The 23533-nt window shown below is 42.0% G+C and overlaps 1 protein-coding gene across 4 annotated transcripts; it reads left to right on the top strand.

Annotated features, from left to right (window-relative positions):
* The first annotated feature begins 796 nt into the window (after positions 1–796).
* fgf13b (fibroblast growth factor 13b) lies at positions 797–22129 on the top strand. 4 transcript variants are annotated; one of them, XM_030068741.1, is made up of 5 exons: positions 797–958; positions 14425–14535; positions 17027–17130; positions 18454–18652; positions 21963–22129. In XM_030068741.1, the coding sequence occupies exons 1-5, from the start codon at positions 907–909 to the stop codon at positions 22100–22102; spliced, it is 606 nt and encodes a 201-aa protein (XP_029924601.1). In that variant the 5' UTR covers positions 797–906; the 3' UTR covers positions 22103–22129. The 4 variants fall into 4 exon arrangements, with proteins under 4 accessions (XP_029924601.1, XP_029924602.1, XP_029924600.1 ...); XM_030068742.1 differs by lacking the exon at positions 797–958 and adding an exon at positions 9158–9188; XM_030068740.1 differs by lacking the exon at positions 797–958 and adding an exon at positions 13651–13852.
* Positions 22130–23533: the final 1404 nt, after the last annotated feature.

Consider the following 23533-nt stretch of genomic DNA (forward strand, 5'->3'; position numbering starts at 1 on the left):
AAATAAAATAAAATGATAAATACCATGCACCAATCATCCACAGTCAAACAAAGTAGTCTTGTTTTCTTTCTCACAACTGACACCAATGCACTAAAAAAAGCATGCTTGCTTAAAATTACTTTTCACAAACATATCACATAAGGGTCACTTAAACAATATCAGGGATGTGGACTATGAGACATTTTACCCCACAGAAGTAGATTTGGTACAGTATGCTGTACTCTGGGTCTGGTAATTTCCTGCACAGACTGTTGTCACTGCTTTGGTAAAATTTAGAAAATGTGAATTCACTCTGCCTGGATTGGATTTTTTTTTTTTTTTTTTTTTTCATATTGATTGATTGATCAATAGACTGACACATTTGCATGGTGTTAACTGCTGAGTTAGCAGCAGCACATGCATGTATCAGCTCAGAACATCCTTGTGAATATGGTAATCCCAGGCTTTAATCTCCTGTCGTACCGTGCAGTTACACCTCTCTAGTTGAACAGTAGTTGTTTTTCGTATGGGCGGTTAATGTTTGGTTAATTTTAATTTCCTTGCGTTTGCGCATTTCTGGTCCCTCTTTCTCTCTGTGTCTGAGTCTGTGCACGTGTGTGTGTGTGTGTGTGTGTCTGTGCGTGTGCATGTGCAGATTTTGCGCTTGCACGTTTGGGAGCCCTCCTTACTGGGTAGTTTCCTCCAGAAGCGCTGGGAGCTCAGACTGAGTCCGGCTGCTCAGAGAGAGAGAGAGAGAGAGAGAGAGAGAGAGACGGAGAGGGGGAGAGACAGAGAGAGAAAGAGAGCGGGAGTTGGACTGCTTCCACAGCGGGTGGGAAAGAACGAAGATAATGAAAAAGTAAAATCATATTCTTTGCTGCATCTTACCTAAGTTTGATACTCAACAACCAGCGCCAGTAGTGCTCCATGAGCGGAAAAACGGCCAAACCCAAGGAGGATAAAGACCATGCCGCCAAAGGTGAGTGATAGGCTGATGATCCAGTGGGGCAGATGTAGACGTGTCTTTGCAATATTACATGTAGTTTATTTAGAGATTAATTATGCGGAAAAAATAATAAAAAAGTGATATTTGGCGATATGTGGCTACAGCGTCATGATGCTGACATCAGCATGCTTTGGCCACTTATTCCCATTGTCCCCACGGCACAAAAACACACATGGGCAGTGGAATATGTGTTCAAATTTCACAAAAAAGCTCAAAAGTTGTAGGCCTACAAGTGGCTTGCTCTGAATTGGAATATGCCTCTAGACACCTTTGTTGTTACACCTGTGTTAACATGAAATCATTTCCTCCCTTCATGTGGGTCTTGCAGCTTGCGGGCTGTATCAGTAAGAGATGGGAGGAGAGCAGAGTGTAAAGCCTGCATGGTGTGTGTGTGTGTGTGTGTGTGTGTGTGTGTGCGTGTGTGTGCGTGTGTGTGCGTGCGTGCGTTTGTGTGTGTGTTTATCTCACTATCTGTCCTGGAATAAGCACCTCACATATGTCGATCTTGTGATATTGTTGGGTTGTTGTTGCCTACTAATGGCTTTTCTGGCTCTCAGATTTTATTCCAGTGTGCACACACACATTCATTTTTCCGCCTCTGGACAGCAATAAAATCGACGCGTGATACACCGCAATGGAAACTGGGAAACTACATTGCCATGGAGACAAAAAAGGGAGTTGCCCGCAAGCTGTGACCATGCATACATTAGAGACCCAGGCTCATTCATAATATGATATGAGGAAGGAGGGATTAGATGCTGCCTGTAGGGATTTTCGTTAAAGTGCTGTGAGATTAAGACAGTTGTCCCATATCAACTCTGAATACATAATTTAAAAAAAAAAAAAAAAAAAAAAAAAAAAAAAAAAATAGAAATAAGAACCACAGACATGAATAGGCCTGTATGTTAAATAATACAACCAGGGATTTAATGGAATATTAAACCCACCTAAATGCAGTTTAGGTGGGTTTAATCTGACATAAATATTCATGCCCTAAATTCACAGAAGGCATCATACAATTTAAGTACAGGCTTATTTTATTACATAACAATAAATTGATTTAAGGGATGTAATATGATCCCTTCTTTTATAAGAAGGAATAATAAATTCATATTTTTGTTTACACTGGTGGTTATGATCATCAGTGTGAAATCTTAATTCACTTTTTCTTTTACAACCGGTTACAACTACAGTTTGAGCTGAATTGATTGTGCTATTGATTGTGGTGCTCAGAAGTTATCTCGGCCCACAAGAGGACAAAAAAGGTTGAATATTTTATCGGCTTCAGGTGTTTGATTCTGTGACTGAGCAAATATCAAGGCTAAATGTGCTACTTGGAAATGCAGTGCAGTTACAGTGTATCGGCAGGTTGGCCGCCATGAACGTGCTCATCAGCATAACACAGAGAGACACGAGACATCCCCAAAGTTTGCCGCAGCTGCCACTAGACAAAGCTCAGGGCTACATCTTTGGTTTCAAAATCTTCAGCGATGACACTATCTCGCTGTCTCTATCTCTGTGTCTCTGTGGTGGATAAACCTGCGGGGTTAAATGTGACCTTGTGCTGCTCTGTATAGTTTCCAGGATTAAGTTGGGGAGGGACAGGAGGCCATTAACATCTTGTTCTTATGAGGTTAGGCAGAGAAGAAACAGGGAGGCTTATATCAGGCTTATATCTGTGTGTGTGTGTGTGTGTGTTTGTGTGTATGTGTTTATGGGCATGTACGAGTATGTGTTTACTCCCCTGCATGTGTTTGCTTGTTCATGATGGATTAAATAAGCAGAAGGGCAGGATTCATCATAGATAAAAGACACTGTTGTTAATTAACCCTGATCTTGAAACAGCAACAGGTCAGCACTGAAATAATTAAATAACTAGAGCCTGCGCAATATATTGGTGATTCAGCACTGACTTCTCACACATATAGCAGTACTGGCATATTTATGTAGTGCCAATAATGCACTGGTGAAATTGAATTAATGACATGCTTTTATGTTTAGTATAGACTTCAGAAAGTGTACCATTGTGTTTTTGAATGTTTTTTTGTTTAGGTTTTGAGAGTGCCATCATTATGATTTACATAATCATTACATAATACTATAATTGTTAGAGTGAGTCAAAGTACAGTAAATACTTGAATCACAATAGCGCATCTCAATTACAGAGCAAAATCTGAGAGATAGTTTTCCAATATTTCAGGTATTGACACCCCGTATTTCCCCCACCTGCCATCCATCTTGTGACCCCTAATAATAACTAAGAGAACAGAATGTCTCTGGCTGACAGATCCATTTCTATGTTTTACTGCCTCTGGCTGTGAAACATAGGGTGAGATTACACTGTACATAATACTGTGAATCATAGTCCAAAAAGACAGGCGAGTGGATGGGTGCCATCACAGGACACCAAGTTAATAAAGAACAGGGGATCTGACAAATGTATGGAAGAGAAAAAATGACCAGTGTATTGGGGATTTTCATGATGAATGTGTTGTACCAGGGTTCTGGCCGCTGGTGACGCTCCTGTCCGCGCTCCGTCCTGCCCTCTAGATCAAAACGTAGATCTACCCTGTCATAAACTGGCACTCCTAGATGTTTTAGAGTCCAGATAAAAATAGAGATGTGACTGAGGTTTTGCCATGATAGCCTTTTGACTGTGCAGCCAGCCCTCCGCTGAACATAAGGTCACACATAACCAAGACCCAGTTTTGAACATTTTTATGACCTGCCACCACAGTACATGGTATGCAGGACATTATGTTGTCATAGACACACTTATGTGTCTGGACACAATCTTGTGAACACAGTAACTCAAGAACAGTGCTGACAGAAACTGAACACTTACACTGCAGCTTCCCTAGACAGAGATGATCTCACTAGACTTTGGAGCTCCTTGTTGTATAACTTTACAGATGAACAGAAAGACAGTTTTCTTGAAAATGTTTGAACTCCTTAATGGCTAAAGATACAGAGTGCATATTAATACTGCTGATGTGTTAGGTGAAGGCAAGCTGAGGTAGAAATATTTGCTAATTAATGCATTAATTAACTTAAGCAGTGACTTAATTAGCATAAGTAAATTATAGTGATTAAGACAGGACATTAGGCAACTCAAATGCCACTTATTATTCTTTGTTTGCATCATTGCTACTCATAGCGTTTTGTTTGTTTGTTTTACCATCACTGTTATTTTTTTCTTCATTTTCTTGTGATTCTTGTTGGAAAAATTAATATAATGATGCTAATCATTCTACTAATGCTAATGCTAATCCTGACATTAGAAGCTGTAGTGGTAGTATGATAGGTAGTAGCATTTATATCATTACTAGGATTGCAATTATAGAACACAATCCTGTGCTCTATATCCATGTCAGCAGCAGCTGTTTGTACGTGATGCATCCTTTGGGCTGGACTCCAGCCTAGTGCAGGACTTTGCAGCCAATAATACACTGCTGGATGTCCAATACAACTCCAATGATCACCGTTAACATCAGTCATGTCTTTAAGCTAACTCTAAATTGCTGTGATGAAGGGCTATGCAGTGCAGAAAGCCAGCTGGACCATTAAGAAGAGTGGAGTCTGTATTTAGATATCAAGGACAGCAGACTGCAAGGCAAATGGGATGTGAGGGGAACAGGCAGAGTGTTGAACATGCTTGCTGCTAGGCTGAAAGCGCCTGCCACAGGTCAACACTGGCTACAAGGAAGACACTGGCCACAAAGCAAAAGGGTTATAGGATTAGGGTGAAGTGAGCACCACTGGCTCTGAGGTTGAAAAGGTTGAGAGGCATCAGAGTGAAGAGACAATGAGATTAATATGCTACTAGGCTGATGCACAGCCACATGTAATGCTCGTCCAGTTTCAATGTTGCTGCTGATGTGAAAGCCTTCACACTGAGCATCTGGCAACCTGACAACAATGAACTTCCTCCTCAGAGATACCCAATGGTCTTCCTGGGTCTAATATGGCCCATTCACCCATTTAAATACACTAACTCTAATGGACACAAGCACATGCCATTAATTTAAACAAAGACCATTTACACAGGTTAGGCAAAGACGTCACTCTGACTGCCTGAGTTTTTCTGTAATCTGGTAATGTGGCGCCACCCAGTGGCCAATATTATGATTTGCTGCAAGGGAAGAAGAGCGGTGAGCCAGGAGGGAACAACATGAATCCCTCCCAAGGAGGCTGTAATGAAGCCAACAAATGTGCTGAGAGCAGATGACCTCTGGGGCTGAATTTTATTTGCAGTAGCAGCTGGTCTGACACATCATCCATATTTAAAGAGCACACATCATAACCTACATTTTAATCTGGGCATTAAATTAAAAAAAAAAAAAAAAAAAAAAAAAAAAACTAGGAGAGTGCATAGATCTCCACCAGGTGTATTTCCCCTTTTCTGGACAACAGGCTACCCTATGTGCTTGGCTTTTGTTGTTCTTTATGTATCTGTTTCTGTTCATTACACACATTTTAGTGTGGTCTGGATTTGTGGCTCTTTGTCAGAAGTCATATGGCTTTAGACAGAGCAAAGAGCTTCAATCAAAATAGAAAATTCAAAATTACCTCTAAAAGTCTCTCAGGTCAATTCAATTCAACGGATTTATTGGCATGCAATTTTCTAAATCAATTTTGCCAAAGCATCATTTGTAGAGTATGATGCAGTACAAATTAATACAGATTGATCGAATATTTTGATAGTACACAAACTCAAGATTAACAATAACTCAGCATTAGCTAAGATACAGTCTGTCAGCAAGCAAAACCATCCAAATGTGTGTTTCGATGTATCTTTGTGTGTGTGTGTGTGTGTGTGTGTGTGTGTGTGTGTGTGTGTGTGTGTGTGTGTGTGTGCTGATGAGGGGCTAATGTTTAGGGGAAGATGATTGGTTATAGTTTGTCCTTTTCTTGGCCCAAAACGGACCCTCCAATTACATTTCAACATATTACCCATATTGTGTGAGTGAGTGAGTGTGTGTGTGAGTGTCCGTGTGGATGTGTGTGTGTTTGTGAGAGAGAGAGAGAGAGAGAGAGAGAGAGAGAGAGAGAGAGAGAGAGTGTGTGTGTGTGTGTGTGTGTGTTAATAGAGTATTTACTTCTCTATTCATATGTATAATAGGTTATGTTAATAATTATTTGTCACAGTCAGTGATGTTGTTTTAATTATGCGTCCCTCAGTTTGTCGTGACAGACTGTCGTGCACTGACCACAGACTCTTTTCTCTGTCGGTAGCCAGGACTTCTGGTGTCATCCTTTGTCTGTGGCCAGACTGTGGTCACTCAGTCTGTATGTGGTCAGGATCTGTCTCTGCTCTGTATCTCTGTCAGGAACGAGATGCTCTGCCAATTTATATTCATGGTTTAGGGCCAAATAGTAATTAGGTTTGTTGTGAGTTTTGGTTTGATTCGTCCAGTGTTCCAGACAGACATCTTGTGTTAGTTTAATAATTTGGTTTACTGTGATCAGCTGTTGGGAAGCAGTGCTGGTCTGAGGTTGAACAGTATTGGGTGTTATTTGGTCAGTAAGTCTTAGGACCAGCTGAAGAGACTATGGGTGTGTTTAGCTCTTGGGTTTGTAGTTGCTGAAATTACATTGTGTCTTGGGATGATTTGAGGTGTAACTAAAATTTTGCAGTTCTTTCTTTCTTTCTTTCTTTCTTTCTTTCTTTCTTTCTTTTAATGTTTATTTATTTAGAGAGAACAGTGCACATTGATTAACATTCCTGTAAATGTGCCAGTGTTAGCCAGAGGCTAGTTTACAACCGCAGTCCTTTGGCATGATGTTAAAGAGCCATTAAAATATACAAAAAAGGACCCAAGGGTCACAATACATAAAAACAGAAACACAGGAAACATAAAATTTAGAGTAAGAATACAATATATCCATGTGGGAAACAGAAACCGGCAGACAATGACACTAAAAGAGAGACAACCAATACAATACTACCGAAACAAAAGCAACAAGTAGACAGTAATACACAACAAAATCCAGTATGTACGGTGCAATTAATTAAATGTTAATAATAATAATAATAATAATGCTAATTCTGCTCTGCATGTCGTGGTTGAGTGGTTGATGTTTTTCTTTGGATATTTAACATGGATCTACAGAATTCTGCATGCAAGGTCTCTGTGAGATTCTTGTCCCATCTAGTATGACGTATGTCAAATATTTTTGTCCAAATTGTAATTGGTATGTCTGTTTTGTAAACTTTTCTTCTAATTGCGTAAAATTATCTGTATGCTTTTTGCTTCAGTGCATTCCCACCAGACCAAAGTTACCTGAGGCACTGATGTTGTAACCTATTTTAACCTTCGCTCTTACACTTTTTATAGTGTTTTGTTCCAGTAGTTTGTGAGATTAGCCACGGCCAGACACACAGGGCCGAACACATGATCTCTTCCAGGCTGCTACTTGGCGGAGATGAAAAAGTGGCTGTCGTGGCTGGTGGCTACATATTATCACCAGACACTCGTAACTGCCACAGAGGTTTTCAGAATAGACTAAAATGATCGATGCAAGCTGGCTACCTGCCCAGGATGGTAGAATCACAGAGTTGAGAACCTTTGCCAAAATGTACAGTTTCTTTTCTCCTGGTTGGCTATTTCAGGCCATGGCTACGATGCTATTTCGAGCAGAACTGTCGGTACAGTCAAAGAGCATTGCTTTTCATGCCATCTTTTCTTTTTTGGTATCCATGACTTCTGATTTTTCCACGCATATATGCCATGCAATCATGTCTCAGCAACACCATTACCAAGGAAACTGCAATGTGGCAGCTATTTAATTCTAATGAGTCAACTGAACAAAGAAAGACATAAAGAAAGAAGCCAAAGATGGGGATATTGTGACCCATTCAATTCCTCTGTCTGGTCTAAAAAATAGATTTTCTGATCACAGGAGGCCACAGCACAGATGCAATGGACAAAATTACAGCAAATTTGTCTGTCTGGAGATTTCTTCTGTGATTTCCCTGTGAGATTTAGAAAATCACGTTGACCACCACATCATTTTCTTAGAAGTTTTTCCTCACAAAACTTTGATGCATTTCTTCTTCACCTTATCCATTTGCTGAGAATGCATTCTCTTCATCAGCCACATCCTGCACTACAATTTACAACATTTTTAATTGACTACTTTACTATTTGCGGCAACGCTCTGGCAAACAGCAATATCTTTTGTATAGTCCTCGTACACGGCTGCTGTTGTATAGTAAGGCTACTTCACAGGAAGTACTGTAACAGCACAATAGTGTAATGGGCTGATAATATACAATTATGGGTTGCTGTCTACCGTCTGTGTGTAATCCTGGACTGGCGGCTCAGGCTTGCTCTCAGACTGGTTACTTTTATAATGTGATGATGTGCTTTGAGGATAGCCCACAGACCCACAGAGAGAAATGCTGCAAAGCCATTAGGTCTGTGTGTGTGTTTGTGGTCCTCACAAGGGCAGAAAGAGTATGAAAATACTTTGTCGGTCCTCACTTTTCTTTTTCAAGAGCCTAGTTACAGTTAGTTCTTGGTTTAAGGGTTAAGATTAGGATTAGGATTAGAATTAGGATGATAGTTAAGGTTAAAGTTAGTTTAAGGTAAAGCCTTGGCTTCAAGATTAAGATTAGAAATTAGTTAAATTGTTAAGAGTAGGGCTATTTTAGGGCTAGAATTTGTGTTTAGGGTATGAATATAGTCGACGGAAAGTGATACAAGAAAAAAAAAAAAAAAGGAAAGTAATACAGTAATACAAATGTCGTCTGCCCCTGCTACTGATCTCTGATCTATAGGGATGAAGGGGGGATTAGGTGATAGCAGTTGCGTGGCCTCCTCACACTTAGAGCAGGATCAGCTTCAGCAGATCACTCACAGGCTCCTGGCCTCCTCACCAGATCCCTGGATGTGGGAATAGGCTCCTCGCTCCCTGTCAGTGACGGCGGATTGTGCCAGATCAGCGGGGCCTCGAGATGAATCATTAATGACCGGTTCTAACGGCTTAATGGCCTCTAATGTTCTGTAATGATCTCCCGCCAACGCCACGTGCACAGCCTTAATGGATCCAGTGCCTTAGAGAATTGTCTCGGTTTGAACTTCGATAATTCCTTCTTTTCACTGAGCATCACACAACGGGAAGTGAGAAAACCATGAGCAAAAGGCTCTGGAGCTCAGCGAGCGCAACATGAGTTTCCCTCTCCGCCGATCAGCCTCAGGTAGGACCGGGGATGATGAGCTTGCAACTGTAATTAGTTCAGTCTACGTGACTTTTATGATTGCCATTATTATTTCTAATCATACTTGAGTCATTCGCCCATGCATGGTGCATGTGTGGTGTAACTTTTTTAGATCCTTAGTTAAATATTTAATCAGAGAGAAAATAGCCTACGCAACAGTTTTACCAGCTGGGCTGTCAAATCATTGATGCTCAGTAGCCGGTGACAGGACTGTACTCACTCAGGTAGCACCAAAGACGCTCGTTTCAGAGTTTCTAATGGGATATTATTGGATTATTGGGATGTTTTTTGTGGTGCACAGGCCTGCATTTAGTTTCCAGCACTATAATATTTAGATGTTTAACTTTCCATGCCATGAACCTCGAAAAATATAATGCTATCTTTTTGTATGAATATAAAGTTTGCCGTTTCACAGTGTCAACAATCCAAACCCTTGGGGTGCTGTCCGCGGTGCTGAAACGGGCACAGGACGCGCCCTTCGTAGGAACTGCCTCGGCAGGGGGAAAAGAAGCCCACACAGTCGGCACAAAATAGTTTTAATAGACAACTTCTCAGCTGTAACTTGCTGCTTATGTCAGTCCAGATAAGTTTCTAGTGCAAGTGCCTTGCAGCATAGGAATGGTTTTGTGCTGCATCCAGCGGAGCCTTCAAAGAAATTGCCCCATAAGCATTTCAGGAATTGGGATCCTGATCTTTCCTGGGTTGTAATCAAACTCATGTCCTCAGACTTTCATGTATAGATTTGCATAGAAAATCTGCCCAGTGAACACAGAAATGAATTTTTAAAAAGTGAATTTAAATCAACAACTACAAACAAACAAATCAATAAAGATAAATAAATAGAAATTAAATAAAGATAAATGCCGTTCCTGTTGTATGCAGTGCTTCATATAGCCTGCCCCAACATACTTTCTGAATTCAAAATCAAAAGTCAGTATCACCTGTGTTAGCCTCCTAGTACTTTTTGTTTGATATTATATGAGAAGAAAACATATGGAAACTAATACAATTGGATGTATCTGTCTTTGCAAACAAACTCTTCAAGTATTGCAAAATGCAAACAGTCAAAAGCGTATCTGAATAGTTGACAGCATTTTTTTTCTTTTTTGGTAGATGACACTGTTGAGCTGTATCAGTTTAACATTATTTAACACTAACGGCCTTTGAGACCCAGAATCAAAAGCTAAGTCTCCTCTTGTGAGTTGGCTTCATCTCTGAAGTATGAAATCCATATCAGTCTCCACTGTAGATGAGTCAACACGCGCAAAAAAAAGAGGAAACGAGACACTTTAGCGCAGTGTCCCAGCACTAATGCTTTTGACGGGATGCCTGCACCAACTAAAAGCCTCAGTGGCTTGTTGAAAAGTGTTTAACCCTCTTGTGATTTGCCCACTTCCACTCACACAGTTCTCTGCTGCTGGGACTCTCTTGCTCTTGTGCGGAGTCGAGGATACTCTGAGAGAAGCATATCAGGACACTGTTTTATTTGCTGTTGTATTTACTGCATCGTAATTGCTGTAGATATATATCTATGTTACTCCACTCAATTATCTTTTATTCTCCTCTCCAAGTCCCTAAGCGCGGCTGGGGGCGCCATCTACCCCCAGGCAAACCTCAGGAATGTAATTTTTCATACTGTAAGTCAGATCAAATAGGCCTGCTCATGTTTTGGCAAAAGTCTGTTCTCTTTTCACATCAAACTTAAAGACATGGAAGCGATGCAATGGGAAGCCCAAACACTATGGAATAGAATAGAATAGAAAAGAATAGGATAGGTTTTTTTTTCTTTTTCCTCAGTTGTTGATGGACAGTGTTTCTTTTCTTTTCTTTTTTTTCGTTTTTCATGCTTCATTTAGGCTATTGTTTTACCTATTTGGGTAGTCTCAGATGTGAATGAGGGCTATTTAAATAAACATGACTGAACCAGACTGGACTATAAAATAGAATGGAGCAGAATGGAATAGGACAGAACAGAATAGATTAGAATAGACTTTTTCCATGTCTTAATCTGACCCAGTGAGTAAAAGCCAACTCCATTTGACTTGACTTGAATAGAATAGAATAGAATAGAATAGCTCAGTCGTATTTTTTTCTTCCAAAAATTATTTTGCTGGTTTGTCTGTTTGCTGGTTCTGTCTTTGTCTCATGCTTGATATGTTTCCCTCTGAGCAAAGTAAATGCATGTATCATGATTAATCATATTAAAGTAAAAATTATGTGAAGATCAACATCATTTCTGTTATAAAGCAGCCATAACCATCTCTTTTTGACTATTATTACCAGTTAATCAACCTGTAAGCGTCTTACCTTGCAAGAAGGCCTTGCTGTACAGATGCAACTTCAGCTCTTTCACTTGTGGCCAAGTTGCAGGTTCCACTTACAACTACACAGTGACCAGGTATTGCTTTTGGACTCGTCGGTGCCGGGGCTGAAAACAGTCCGTCACCTCCTCTTTCTCCCACTGGCTCATTCTTATGTTGGACTACACAGCTCTCTGTGTTTGCTGAGGGCAAACCAAGTTACACAGGACTCCTCTTCAGCCTTGTAATTTACTGCTCACCACATCCTCCTCCTCCTCTCCAGTCATCGATTTTACTGCCTACCTGCTCCAACCAATGCTGTCATGTGGGAGCAGCAGCATGCTCTGCCGCTGCCTGCTGTGCTGTGCCAGGTGCTGCAGGTCGACCTCAGGTGCATGTGCCAGTCAGATGTTGCTTCCTTCACCGCTGCGTCCTGGTATATGCTGGTTGGACTTGCAGTTGCCATGCGCCGCTGCAGCTGTATCTTGCCCTGCCAGCTGTGCATCTGTTCTCCCTTGGGACTGGGAGGCAGAAGGCACAGGCCAACATGCATGAAGTGTTCACATCACTAGAGGCTCTGTGTGCCTCAGCTCTGGCACCAGTTCATATATAGGCAACATCTAGAGATAGTACTGTATAGAGCTCATCTAGACAGAGAGCTGTCTCCCCTCTCTCCTCCTCCTTGCATGCTGCAGCTCTTCAGCAGTGGTGAACCTCTGCACCAAAATAAGATGAGAGCCCCTCCTCTCTCCCTTGCTCTCCCTCTCTCTCACACACTTAATATGTCTCTCTCTTACATCCCTTTTCCATCATTGCCTTTCTCATTCACTCACCTGTCTCTCTGTCCCTCTTTATCTTATTCCTCTTTGTTTATTGTTCTCACACCCAATCTCTCTCTGCCCCTCTCTCTCTCTTGCACCTCCTCCCTCTTTTTCTCACATTCAATATGTCTCTCACTGTGTTTTGCCTCTTTCCCATTATTCTCACATTCAATCATCCATATTTCTCTCTTTTTTATTTATCTTTATGTATTTTCCTCACGCCTCCTCCTTTTTAATAAGCTCTCTCTCCCCCTCTCTCTTACACTCAATATGTCATTTTCTCTCCTCCTCCCCCTCCATTGTTCCTTTTCTCATTTATCCACCTGTCTTTCTGGTTTTCTCTTATTCCTGTGCTTGCACCCCATTTAATCTCTCTTTCTCTCTCTCTCTCTCTCTCTCTCTCTGTCTCTCTCTCTCTGTTTCTCTCTCTCTCTCTCTCTCTCTCTGTGTGTGTCTCTCTCTCTCTCACGCTCTCTCTCCCTCTATCTCTGTTTCTCTCTCTCTCTCTCCCTCTCTCTGTGCCCACTAAGCATCAGTATTCAGCATAACATGTAAATATCATGCCACGTGGGGTTCGGGGCTACAGGTGCCCTATGAGGAGAAAAGAGATGCTCTTGCCCCCCCACCCCCCTTTCTTCTCCTCTTCCACCTCCACCTCCCCTCTATCCTTGCTCTCCCCGTTCTTCTTCCTCGGGGCGGGCAGGGCTGCAGCAGTTTTATGAACGGCACGGCTGCATCATGATCCCTTTCCCACTGAACCAGCCCCGAGCTGTTTCATTGACAAACACCCCGCTTGCTGCATTTCTCTCACGGACAGCATCGAGGAGAGCATCTCCGGTGGAGCGGTGCAGAGTGGCAACAGCAGCAGCAGGAGCAGCAGCAGAAGAAGAGGCAGCAGCTGCAGTGATCAACAACAAGCCCCGGTCCCGCTCGCCCCAACTAAGCTGTTGATCCACCGATCGGACCCGGACCGGATCGGACCATTACGCACCACCTATCTCCCTCTCCCGGGACGATCAGACTCTCCTAATTGGGAAACGGGCTGCTGTTGAGCCCCTCTTTTAGAAATGTGAGGCGGTGTCGTTAACAGCTCATCACTGGCACATTAAGGGATTTTGTTTAACGACTTAAATGAAGCGCCAGGGCGCAACGATGGAGGATTCTGGTCGGTTTTTACATTCGTGGACATCTGCGAGACTGCAGCGGCCGGTGTGTGATGCGAACTGAGCCGTGGGTGGTGTAGACCCCCCGCCCCACACCCCCGCACTCCCCAAACCCTCACCCCCGGGACACAGCCTTGTTTCGTTCCACCGGGGGATCATGTCTCGGGCAGCGGCTATCGCCAGCTCCCTCATCCGGCAGAAACGGCAGGCGAGGGAGCGGGAGAAGGCGAACGCTTGCCGCGGCACCGGCAGCCCGAGCAACAGCAAAGGCACAAACGAGAAACCGAGCAAACTGAACGTATTCTCGCGTGTCAAATTGTTTGGATCGAGGAAGAAACGGAAGAGAAGGCGACCACCAGGTCTGAGGGGGGAGAAAAGTCATCTGCACCACCATCTTCACCATCACCACCACTACCATCATCATCATCATCTCCACCAGCACCACCACCATCACCATTTTCTCTCAGCTACAAAGGTGGCCCTTCACCACCTCATCATTCTTCAGCGTCTGGATGTAGTCTTCTGGCTTGGAAAATAATCCTGTTGCATGACACCACAAACCATCAGATGTAAATAACTTTATCTTGTCCCACAGGGAGTGCTTTAACAGCATGTAGATCTATTTATAAGAAATTGATGGAGAACAAACAGGTCTAAAAAAAATTTAAGTGGCAGCTATTCTTACCACTATTGACCTACATCGATCAATTTCTCTTTGATTTTTAGAGTAATGTGCACGCAGGGATCTGTGATTGGTTTTGGACCCTAAAGGCCTGAGGGGTTGGGAACATAAACAGCTTCTCCTCCTCTGCTGCTTCCGGCTTCCTGCAGATTACTGGGTTTGATTCTTATGATCACATGATAGTAATAAGGTATGAAAGCAGTTAATGTCTCCTCTCCTCTCCACTCCTTTCCTCTCCTCTCTTCTTAGAGCCCCAGTTAAAGGGCATTGTCACCAGGCTCTCCAGTCGCCAGGGCTTCCAGCTGCAGATGCAGCCTGATGGCACCATTGATGGAACCAAGGATGAAGACAGCACCTATGGTAAGTGCAAGCCTATGCTATCTTTGAGGATACAATCTTACATTTAACTGACCATCTGCATTTTAGCTATATCCACTCATGTTCTTAAAGAGTTTAACGGCTATTTGCTAAAAACGGCTCAATTAAAATTAATTCACTGTGCATTGAAGGACAGACTTATTTTACTCCAATTTTAACAATAATTGCAAATGTAATCAAACATTTTTACAGATTTATATACATGTAAAGATTATGTGTAACTGTTACACCTGGTCATTGCATCAAAAGCTCAGAGGATGAATTTCAGAGTGAGAAAACAAACAACAAATAAACAACAACAGCAACAACAAACAACCAAAGTCCAATGCTGCACTGTTCACATTAAGCCAAGTTACAACACTTTCAGCAGGAAGCACCATATTGCAAAAACTGGGACTGTGCAATTGTATTAACTATGGGAATATAAACACACATCCATGTAGAAAGGGGCTTGGAGATGGAAAATACGCTTTTTGAAATTAAGTCACTACTTATCCAATTACAGCTCATAGTGCAGGTCGACTTCAATATTCACTTCCAGTATAAATATACTGTAAGCAAACCTTTCACAACTTTAAGATAATGCAGACAGCTACCTATACATTTGGACATACTTACTAAGTTTATATACAGCTTCGTAATTTGATAAAAGAACTAATTTTGCTCCATTCCAAATGAAATTGACATGTATTGATGTCCTCAAGGTTTTGTATCTAGGAGATGCCTTATTCTTAGTAATTTTATGTTTCAGATGTATAAACTGATATTTTTGATGTTTTTTTTTTTTTTTTTTTTTTTTTTTTTAAACAAACTGCCAAATGAGCCAAAGATAATTTTCCACTTTTGGCGACAATAACGTTATCTAATCTAAACATCCCTATGTAACCCCGTCGTTCAGACTAGAGTAACCAGTATAAACCAGTAAGTCAAGATTAAGGAAATCTCTTTAAATGTTAGAATTTTAGTCCTGTACCTCTACAATGTATAAATCCTTTCTTGTATCAGGCAACTAAGATATAAGTGTTTTCTTCCACATCAGGCGGGAAGATGCAATATTGCACCTTACTTAGGTGTTTTTCTTCGATACAATACCATAAACTAAACATTGCAATATGGATCTGTTCAAATCGTTTAATGAAAAAAGACATATAGTGGGTTTAAGGGAGAAAGTGATAAAACACGTGCACGCATACACACACTCACATTAAGTGGTTGATACGGAGTGGTTGTGCTGCAGAATGACCATTCCCCCCACTTACAGATGGCAATGCCACAGTCATGCATTAATCGCTGCTACTTTTCACAGCATCGGGTATTGTATAACAAAACAAAGATAGGACAAACAACAAAGTACACTACAATTAAATGATTACATAGTGGAAACCTATAAATGCCTACCCACATGAAATCAGTTGACTGTGATTGGGTTTGAATATGTAATCCATGTAATCCATGTCTCCATAGTTATAACCATAGTCATTATAGAGAACATGGTTGGCTAAATGAGTATAATTAAATAAGAGTCTGACTCATCAAACTGCCTGGAATAATTATGCTCCTGCTACAGAGCTCATGGAGACATGAATAACTTTAATGGTTGGTTCTCCCTGCTGAAATGTGAAATGCCTGAGAAAAACACCCTGACAATCAGACACTAAAAGTCTGGTGATATAAATAGTAACTACTCTCTAGCAGTGTCTACTTTATGGATCTAATTTTAGTTTGTCCACATATTGTTGGCACTCTGAAATGGAAGTGTGTACGACATATATAAATGCCTGTAGTTCTTGTAACTGTTTTAACTGTTAACTGTATGCTTGGAAATACCCTTAAATTAAAGCTGACAGTCTGTGCTTTAATCTTAGAGCCAATGCATCACTTATGCAAAGTATTAAGGGTGTGGAGCACAAACAGCGTGTTGCTGTACAAATACTTATGCTTATGGATCTTGCTGTGTTTAAAATTCACAAAGAGCAGTTGTTACCGCACTTTGCAGCATCAGTCTACTTGCAAATGTCTTCTTTGCTACATTGCTGCTCAATAGCACGACTCTTTCTTTTCATTTAGATTAATGATAGTGGAGGCTGCAGTCCCCGACCCTCAACATTTTCCAAACACTGATTGCTAAAACCTACACCACCAAATGTTTACCAGTCCCTAACCTTTACTCCTTGCCTTTTGAAAAGCCTAATTTTGCCCTCTGAGCTTTCACTGTGTTTAACACCAACGAGTAAATTATCACTTTATTCTAGTGCCCTTAGCGCCTGACCGACCTCGTAAAATAGCTTTTCAGTGGCAAAATGGAGGTGTCATCCTCCCAACGCTACATTGATATTGATGATGCTTTTTTCTCTTTGTTTCCCCCTGTGTTCGCCGTGTGGGTGCTCATGTTTTTTGCTGCATATGTGTGTGTGCGTGTCTGTATCTCTGTGTGTGTGTCTCTGTGTGTGTGGGTGGTGGTGTACGTGCGTAGCTGTGTTCAACCTCATCCCAGTGGGGCTTCGTGTGGTGGCCATCCAGGGTGTCCAAACCAAACTCTACCTGGCCATGAACAACGAGGGCTTTCTCTACACCTCGGTAGGTCAGCACACACACACACACACACATACACACACACACACCGTTATCATTACAATCTATCCATCAGATACACAGATGTCTCACGAGTCTTTGAGTTATGGTTTTACATGATTGCACAAGCTGATCTGCGAGCCGTATCCCAAGCCTGAGGCGTGACACATGTAACTGAGGGATGGGGCAGCGGCTTTGGGTGTGAGAGCTCTTTCATCGCCATCCTTTCATCACATTGATCCTCTAAATGCAGTTTGCCTTATGAGTCAGCTGCTACCAGGTGTTATGATCCAGTGCCTGAGCCTCCATGCCTATTTGTACTGCGGATTTTGCAGGGTTGCTTTCAGATTGTCCTCTGGCCTTGTTTTGTTCATCTCGCTGCAGTCAGTCTTCGACAGGAGGATTACTTTATTAACCTTTTCCTTAAGGCTGTTGAAATTCGGCTTTGAACTCTTCCACAGGAGATATACACTTATACCCCCCTTTAAATGTATTATCTTTTGAACTGCCTTGCTCAAGGGCACTTCAGAAGCAAGGTAAATGCTGTAAATATAACTTCCAGTTGCCAGTTCAGAACTGGAATGCCTCATCTTGTTTATGTTGGGTATTGAACCCACAACCTTTAGGCTGTAGTAAATGTCTGTGTCAACTCTGTGCTGACATATACCAGACAGTATCTGGCCCTTTGAATCCAGCAGAGGATGGTCTGTGTTATTATGCTGATGGTGTTGGCTTCTGTCAAAGAACTGATACAGTATCACTTGTTCAATCTTCTCACCTGATATTAAATGCACAACACACACACACACATACACACACACAGACGCACACACAAACAAATACTCACACACAAACAATAGATCCCTATTGTCGTGGCACTTGAGCACAAATCCCTGCAACGCAGAATCAGGCTGGTGATTTCACACGTGCTCTAATCCTATGCGTTTTAAAATGTGTACAGGAATATCGGATGAAAGAGAGCAGGAGTATTCTCTCTGTATCTTTCCGTTTCCCCCGGCAACCTGGGCACCATCTTTCTCTCAGTGGGCTGGTTGGTATTCTAGGGAGTAGCTGGTTACCATGGAGACACAGGAATAAGGAAATGCAAATGTCAGCTGTCCTAAGTTGGTGCAGTTTGTTCTCTGAGACTACAGCCTGGTTGAGTTAATGATTCAAGCAGCGGGCCGACTGATGGATGAAGGCTAGATGGAGGAATGATTGAATGTTTTTTAATAGACTTTCCTGAGCAAACTGGTGCCTAACTCCCCCTCTCTCCTCCCACCTCCTTCCCAATCACTGTGCCACCTTCTGTCACACCTACCCATCTAGGAACATTTCACCCCGGAGTGTAAGTTCAAGGAGTCGGTATTTGAGAACTACTACGTCACCTACTCCTCCATGCTGTACCGGCAGCAGGCATCAGGCCGGGCCTGGTACCTGGGACTCAATAAGGAGGGCGGGGTCATGAAGGGGAACCACGTCAAAAAGAACAAGGCTGCTGCCCACTTCATCCCTAAACCCCTAAAAGGTAAGGCTTACAGCAGCATGAACTGCAGTGGCTTCTAGTAATGGACGATGCAATGCACATTTTGCTGGCTTATTTGAATAATGCAGTAGTATAATAACGTACACACCAGGGCTGGGAAATATATTGATACTGTATCAGTATTGTGCAGTGAGACTAGTTTGGGATTTTGGATATTGCAGTATTGTGATATGGCACAAGTATTGTCTTTTCCTGGTTTTAAAAGCTACATAACAATTAAATGATGCTGTTTCCTGAACTTACCAGACCATTCTAGCTCTACCTGCTTGGCCATCATAGCTACATTACTGATTGTTTATTATCAAAAATGTCTTGTGTGTAAATATCTTAAGAGAGCACAAAAAAATCATCCTTACAGTATTGTCACAATATTGATTTTGATGTATTTAGTCAAAAGCATCGTGATATTTGATCTTGTGGATATCGCCCAGCCCTAACATTTATATCTTTGAAAGTGCAAAATGAAGGTGTGAAGTCAGATATTCAAGCTATTCAGGTTGAATTTGTTAGAGTAACTGTCAATATAAAATAATTATGACAAGTAAATATAATCTAACATTGGAAAAAAGAGCCTACATAAAATATACAAAGATAAAAGTAGAAAAATACAAGAGAATATAAAATATGACAGCCAAAGTGTCGGTTAAAATGAAGAAAATTAAAGTCAGTATAAAGATGCACTATACAAAATAGCAGAGCGTGAGGACCATGTGGACTCAACTAGCAAAAAGCGTGGAGTAATCACAGAATTTGATATTTGGTTACACAGACGACACCAGCGCTCTGCTCCACAGTGCTGGTTTCTTCTGCATGCAGCTGTTGGCGCTGGCTGTGCACCTGGTGACTATTTGCAAAGGATGCTTTCACACTTGGCTTGTTTGGAGCAGTTGTTTTGAAACCAGGAGCATTTACCTTCAAAGATTGGTACATTTGGGCATGTGTGAACACAGCAATCGCACTTGGATGCGGGACAAAACAAGAGGGATCACCAAGAACGGGTTGGTGGCTTGCTTCCAATCGAACCCTGGAGCGGTTCATTTGCAGGGAGAATGCGATCAACTCAGCCGACCGAAACAACTCACTGTTTCCCTCTAAACGTAATTAAGAATGCAGTTTAGTTGTATGAGACAAAGATATGTTGATTAGAAATGTATTTATGATGTCAGAAGCAAACATAACCCACAACAAAATATGTCTCACGCTTTAATCCAGTTGAGAATGCAGCATGCAGTTCAGTTGTGTGGGGAGTCATTTTTAGGAGAATGTGTTACGACCAAACACACACACACACACACTTGTACATGCACAAGCTGATGATCTCCAAAGGTCAGAACTGAACTGAAGTATGTTGATGTCATTACAAATCTCTCTGTGGGAAAACAAAGAGCCCCGAGGCGCCGATCTCTGACCAATGAGAGAACAGTTTGCTTGGGCATGGCATTTGTTAACAACTTTGGACCGTCTGGACATAAAAAGAACCAAGGGACAAACGCAACAATTGGATTATTTTAGCCCCTGATTCTGATTCAGGACAAAGCAAATGAGCCACATGAGTGAAAGCACCCTGAATCAACTCTGAGTTTTACATACTAACACAACTCAGAGTTGTGTTAGTGCTGATTACCAGACTGGAGTGGGAAGAACAGCCTGTGACTGGGGTGGGTTTGGGTTCCTCTGATGATTTTTTAGGCCTTCTGTAGAACCCTAAGTGGAGTACAAGTCCCACATAGCTGGAGGTTCACTCCCTGTGATACACTCTGCTGTTTTTTTTTTATTGCTCTCTGTAGAGATTTGTGGTTGAGGGTGGAGCAGCTGCTGCAATGCAATGATAATCTCAGTAGTGGATCTATAGGATCTATAAGGCCATATTTCTCCAATTTCCACTACCTTCACTGGCCCACTTAGTCTGCAAATAGTTGGCAGGTGGGAGCAGACTGAAACATTTTAGCCACCTTCGTACTCGATGCACCAGCAGTATGAGCACAATGGCTGGGCATGCATTTTGTCTGTCCTGATGCTGGTTTTGGGGGGAAGGCTATTGGGTGCATGCATTTTTAATTATTATTATTTTTTAAAATGAGAACTCTTGTGGATTTTTCTGGACAGAAATATGGGTGATGTCCATTTTTTCTTGAATCTTGCTGTTTGGATCAGATGATGCTGGCACAATATGTAGGCTAGCTAATACAGCATGTGCCAATACTGTACGTACTGAAAGGAGGTACAATTAACATCTTTACGAACATCACATCACCCTAATCGAAATCAGTGTTAACACTGTTCCAGGTAGCAGTAATGGTGAGAGGAGAAATGAAAAATACAGTAAGATGTTGGTCATAAAAAGGGAACAGTACAATACATACACTACATGTTTCCTCTGCGGAGTGGATGATCTGATGATATTTTTGGAGCACCTTCCTGCATGCATTTGCATATTAAGGAGCAAAACTGATTTTCTGTAAAATTTTAACTCCTTAAAGTCTTCAAGATACAGAGTTTGTGTTAAGATGTGTGCTAAGACATGCGTGTTGACCAGTCATTAGCTGAATTAATGGCCTCAGCATAATGACTCATGTTTAATATACCATGGTGATTATAGCAGTGCAGTGCCTCTGGCTTTTCAGTGCTCAAATGCAATCCTTTTGCATGTACCCCTGATATTGGGCCCCTATCCCTATATAGAAAAAAAACACGATAATCTCATGTCCCCATATGCAATATTTTCAAGTTTTCAAAATAGACATGTATGTTTTTTGTAAGTCAGTGAAGTTGTATGATGCCAGTGGATGGCATTTGTCAAAATGTTGAGCTCATGATTCATGTAACAAAAAACTTTGGAAAGCCTAAGCAAAATTGTGTCCTTTTGTTACTAGAAAGCACAGATATTGTGGAGGATGAACCCCCTTTAACAGTTTACCACTTTTGTTTAGTAAATTTTGGTAGAATTTCCCTTTAATGGTAAGCCAAGAACTGTCCTAAAACCAGATTTAACTTGATTGCCCTCTTTATATTTGAGCTTCAGGAAGGAGGTGTGGTGGGGTATTTGGGGTGGTTACGCGGAGCTAAAAATGGAACCAATTACAATAAACTGAATTTGTAATACATTGATTTTGTTATATATTTAGATGGAATTTGGCCTTCCATAAACTTATCAGTCGATAAGGATAACAGGTTGGGCTATAAACGCAAACTCTAATGAAATGTATGTAAACCAGATTCCACTGTGAACATTATGTTAAAGTGACTTCAATATTCATTTTGTGAATGTGTGTGTGTGTGTGTGTGTGTGTAGTGGCCATGTACAGGGAGCCCTCCCTCCATGACCTGACGGAGTTCTCGCGGTCAGGCAGCGGGACGCCAACCAAGAGTCGCAGCGCTTCGGCTCTACTGAACGGCGGAGGGAAGACCCCGAGCAACAACGACTCCTCCTAGCCCCCCTCACCCAAACCCCTTATACACACACTCAAACACACACACGCAAGCACACACACACACGCACATGCACAGACACACACACAGACACAGATCTCAGGCAGACATGCCCACACATCAGGCTTTTGAGGGGTAGGAGGAGAGAGAAGGAGCCAGAGGAGGAGCAGAAGGAGGGAAGACAGAGGAGGAAAGAGGAGGGGAGGAGGAAGAGGAGGTGGATGAGGAGGTGGACGAGGAGGAGGAGGAGGAGGAGAGGAGTGTTTTCTTCCCCTTACGGACCCCACTGTGACTGACTGTGATGTAAATAAATCAAGGACAATCAATCCATCTGGCTCTGCTGCTCTGATCTGCAGAGGAACAGGAGGTGTGAATCTGAGATCCGCTACTCTTCCCTTGACTGCTGTTCCAGATATTGTATCATACCCGAACATCTGAGGAAGATAGAAGGAGGGAGAGAGAGTCAGTCAGTCACACAGTCAGATAAACAGACAGACTGTTACAGACAGAGAACCAAAGAGTCCCAGTATTTACTAAGCTACTGCTGTGACAAGGCAAGAGATGAGAACATTAAGGAACGACAGAGAAAGGAAGGAAGGAAGGAAGCAAGCAGGGAAAGAAGGAAGGGAGGAGGAAAGAAAGACCTTTATCTATTCTATCGTATGCTATGTTTACACAGAGCTCATGGGGTTAAGTCATATTTTTCAAAAATGACGAAAGTATTCCTTGTACACTTCTAATTATGAGGATTGATCATTTGTTTGCATGCAAGTGCGCCTGTGCGTGTGGTCGAGTACACACTGTACATAGGTGAGGTGTGTGTGTGTGAGCAAGAGAGAGAGAGCGAGAGAGCGAGAGAGAGAGTGTGTGCGCACGCATGTGTGTTGGGGTTGGGGGGATTTTACCTTTTTAAGATCTGTTGTATATCAGACTAACCTCCTGAGGGCTCTAGCAGGTTAAAATGAGGTATACTGTATATGCTTCCGTGTTTACTTCTTACAACCAACGCCGTTGTTTATCTTTCCGTTTGTTGTTGTTGTCATTGTTGTTTGTTTGTTTGTTTGTTGTTGCATGGAAGCTTGTGGACCTCTGCTCAGTAGCAGCATGCCGAAGGTCCATTTTCCTGGTCTTATGTGTTCCTGACCAAAACAGAACACTAGTGAGCCAATAGTGTCAAACCAGAACACTAGTGAACCAACGGGAGGGTGTAAGAACACTACTGGACCAATAGTATTGCACCAGGACACAAGCGGACCAATGGTTTTCCATCAGAGCTCTGGTGAACCAATGGGAGCACAGATTAACTTAATATTTTGGTTCCTGCTGTGGACAAACTAGAAATGCACTAAATAAACTCTTTCTAAGGAAGTTAAATGGCTGTCTTGTCTTCTCTCCCTCATCTTTCTGTTTTTATCTGTTGGTTTCACCCGTGCC

The sequence above is a fragment of the Myripristis murdjan genome, chromosome 14 (assembly GCF_902150065.1).
Source record: "Myripristis murdjan chromosome 14, fMyrMur1.1, whole genome shotgun sequence".
Classification (NCBI taxonomy): Eukaryota; Metazoa; Chordata; class Actinopteri; order Holocentriformes; family Holocentridae; genus Myripristis; species Myripristis murdjan.

Excerpts from the sequence above, each read along its gene's own strand:
- fgf13b (XM_030068740.1), top strand. The coding sequence starts at position 13,651 with ATGTCTCGGGCAGCGGCTATCGCCAGCTCCCTCATCCGGCAGAAACGG. Across the intron at positions 14,536-17,026 it reads GGATGAAGACAGCACCTATG|CTGTGTTCAACCTCATCCCA; the intron begins GTAAGTGCAAGC and ends GTACGTGCGTAG. Across the intron at positions 17,131-18,453 it reads AGGGCTTTCTCTACACCTCG|GAACATTTCACCCCGGAGTG; the intron begins GTAGGTCAGCAC and ends CTACCCATCTAG.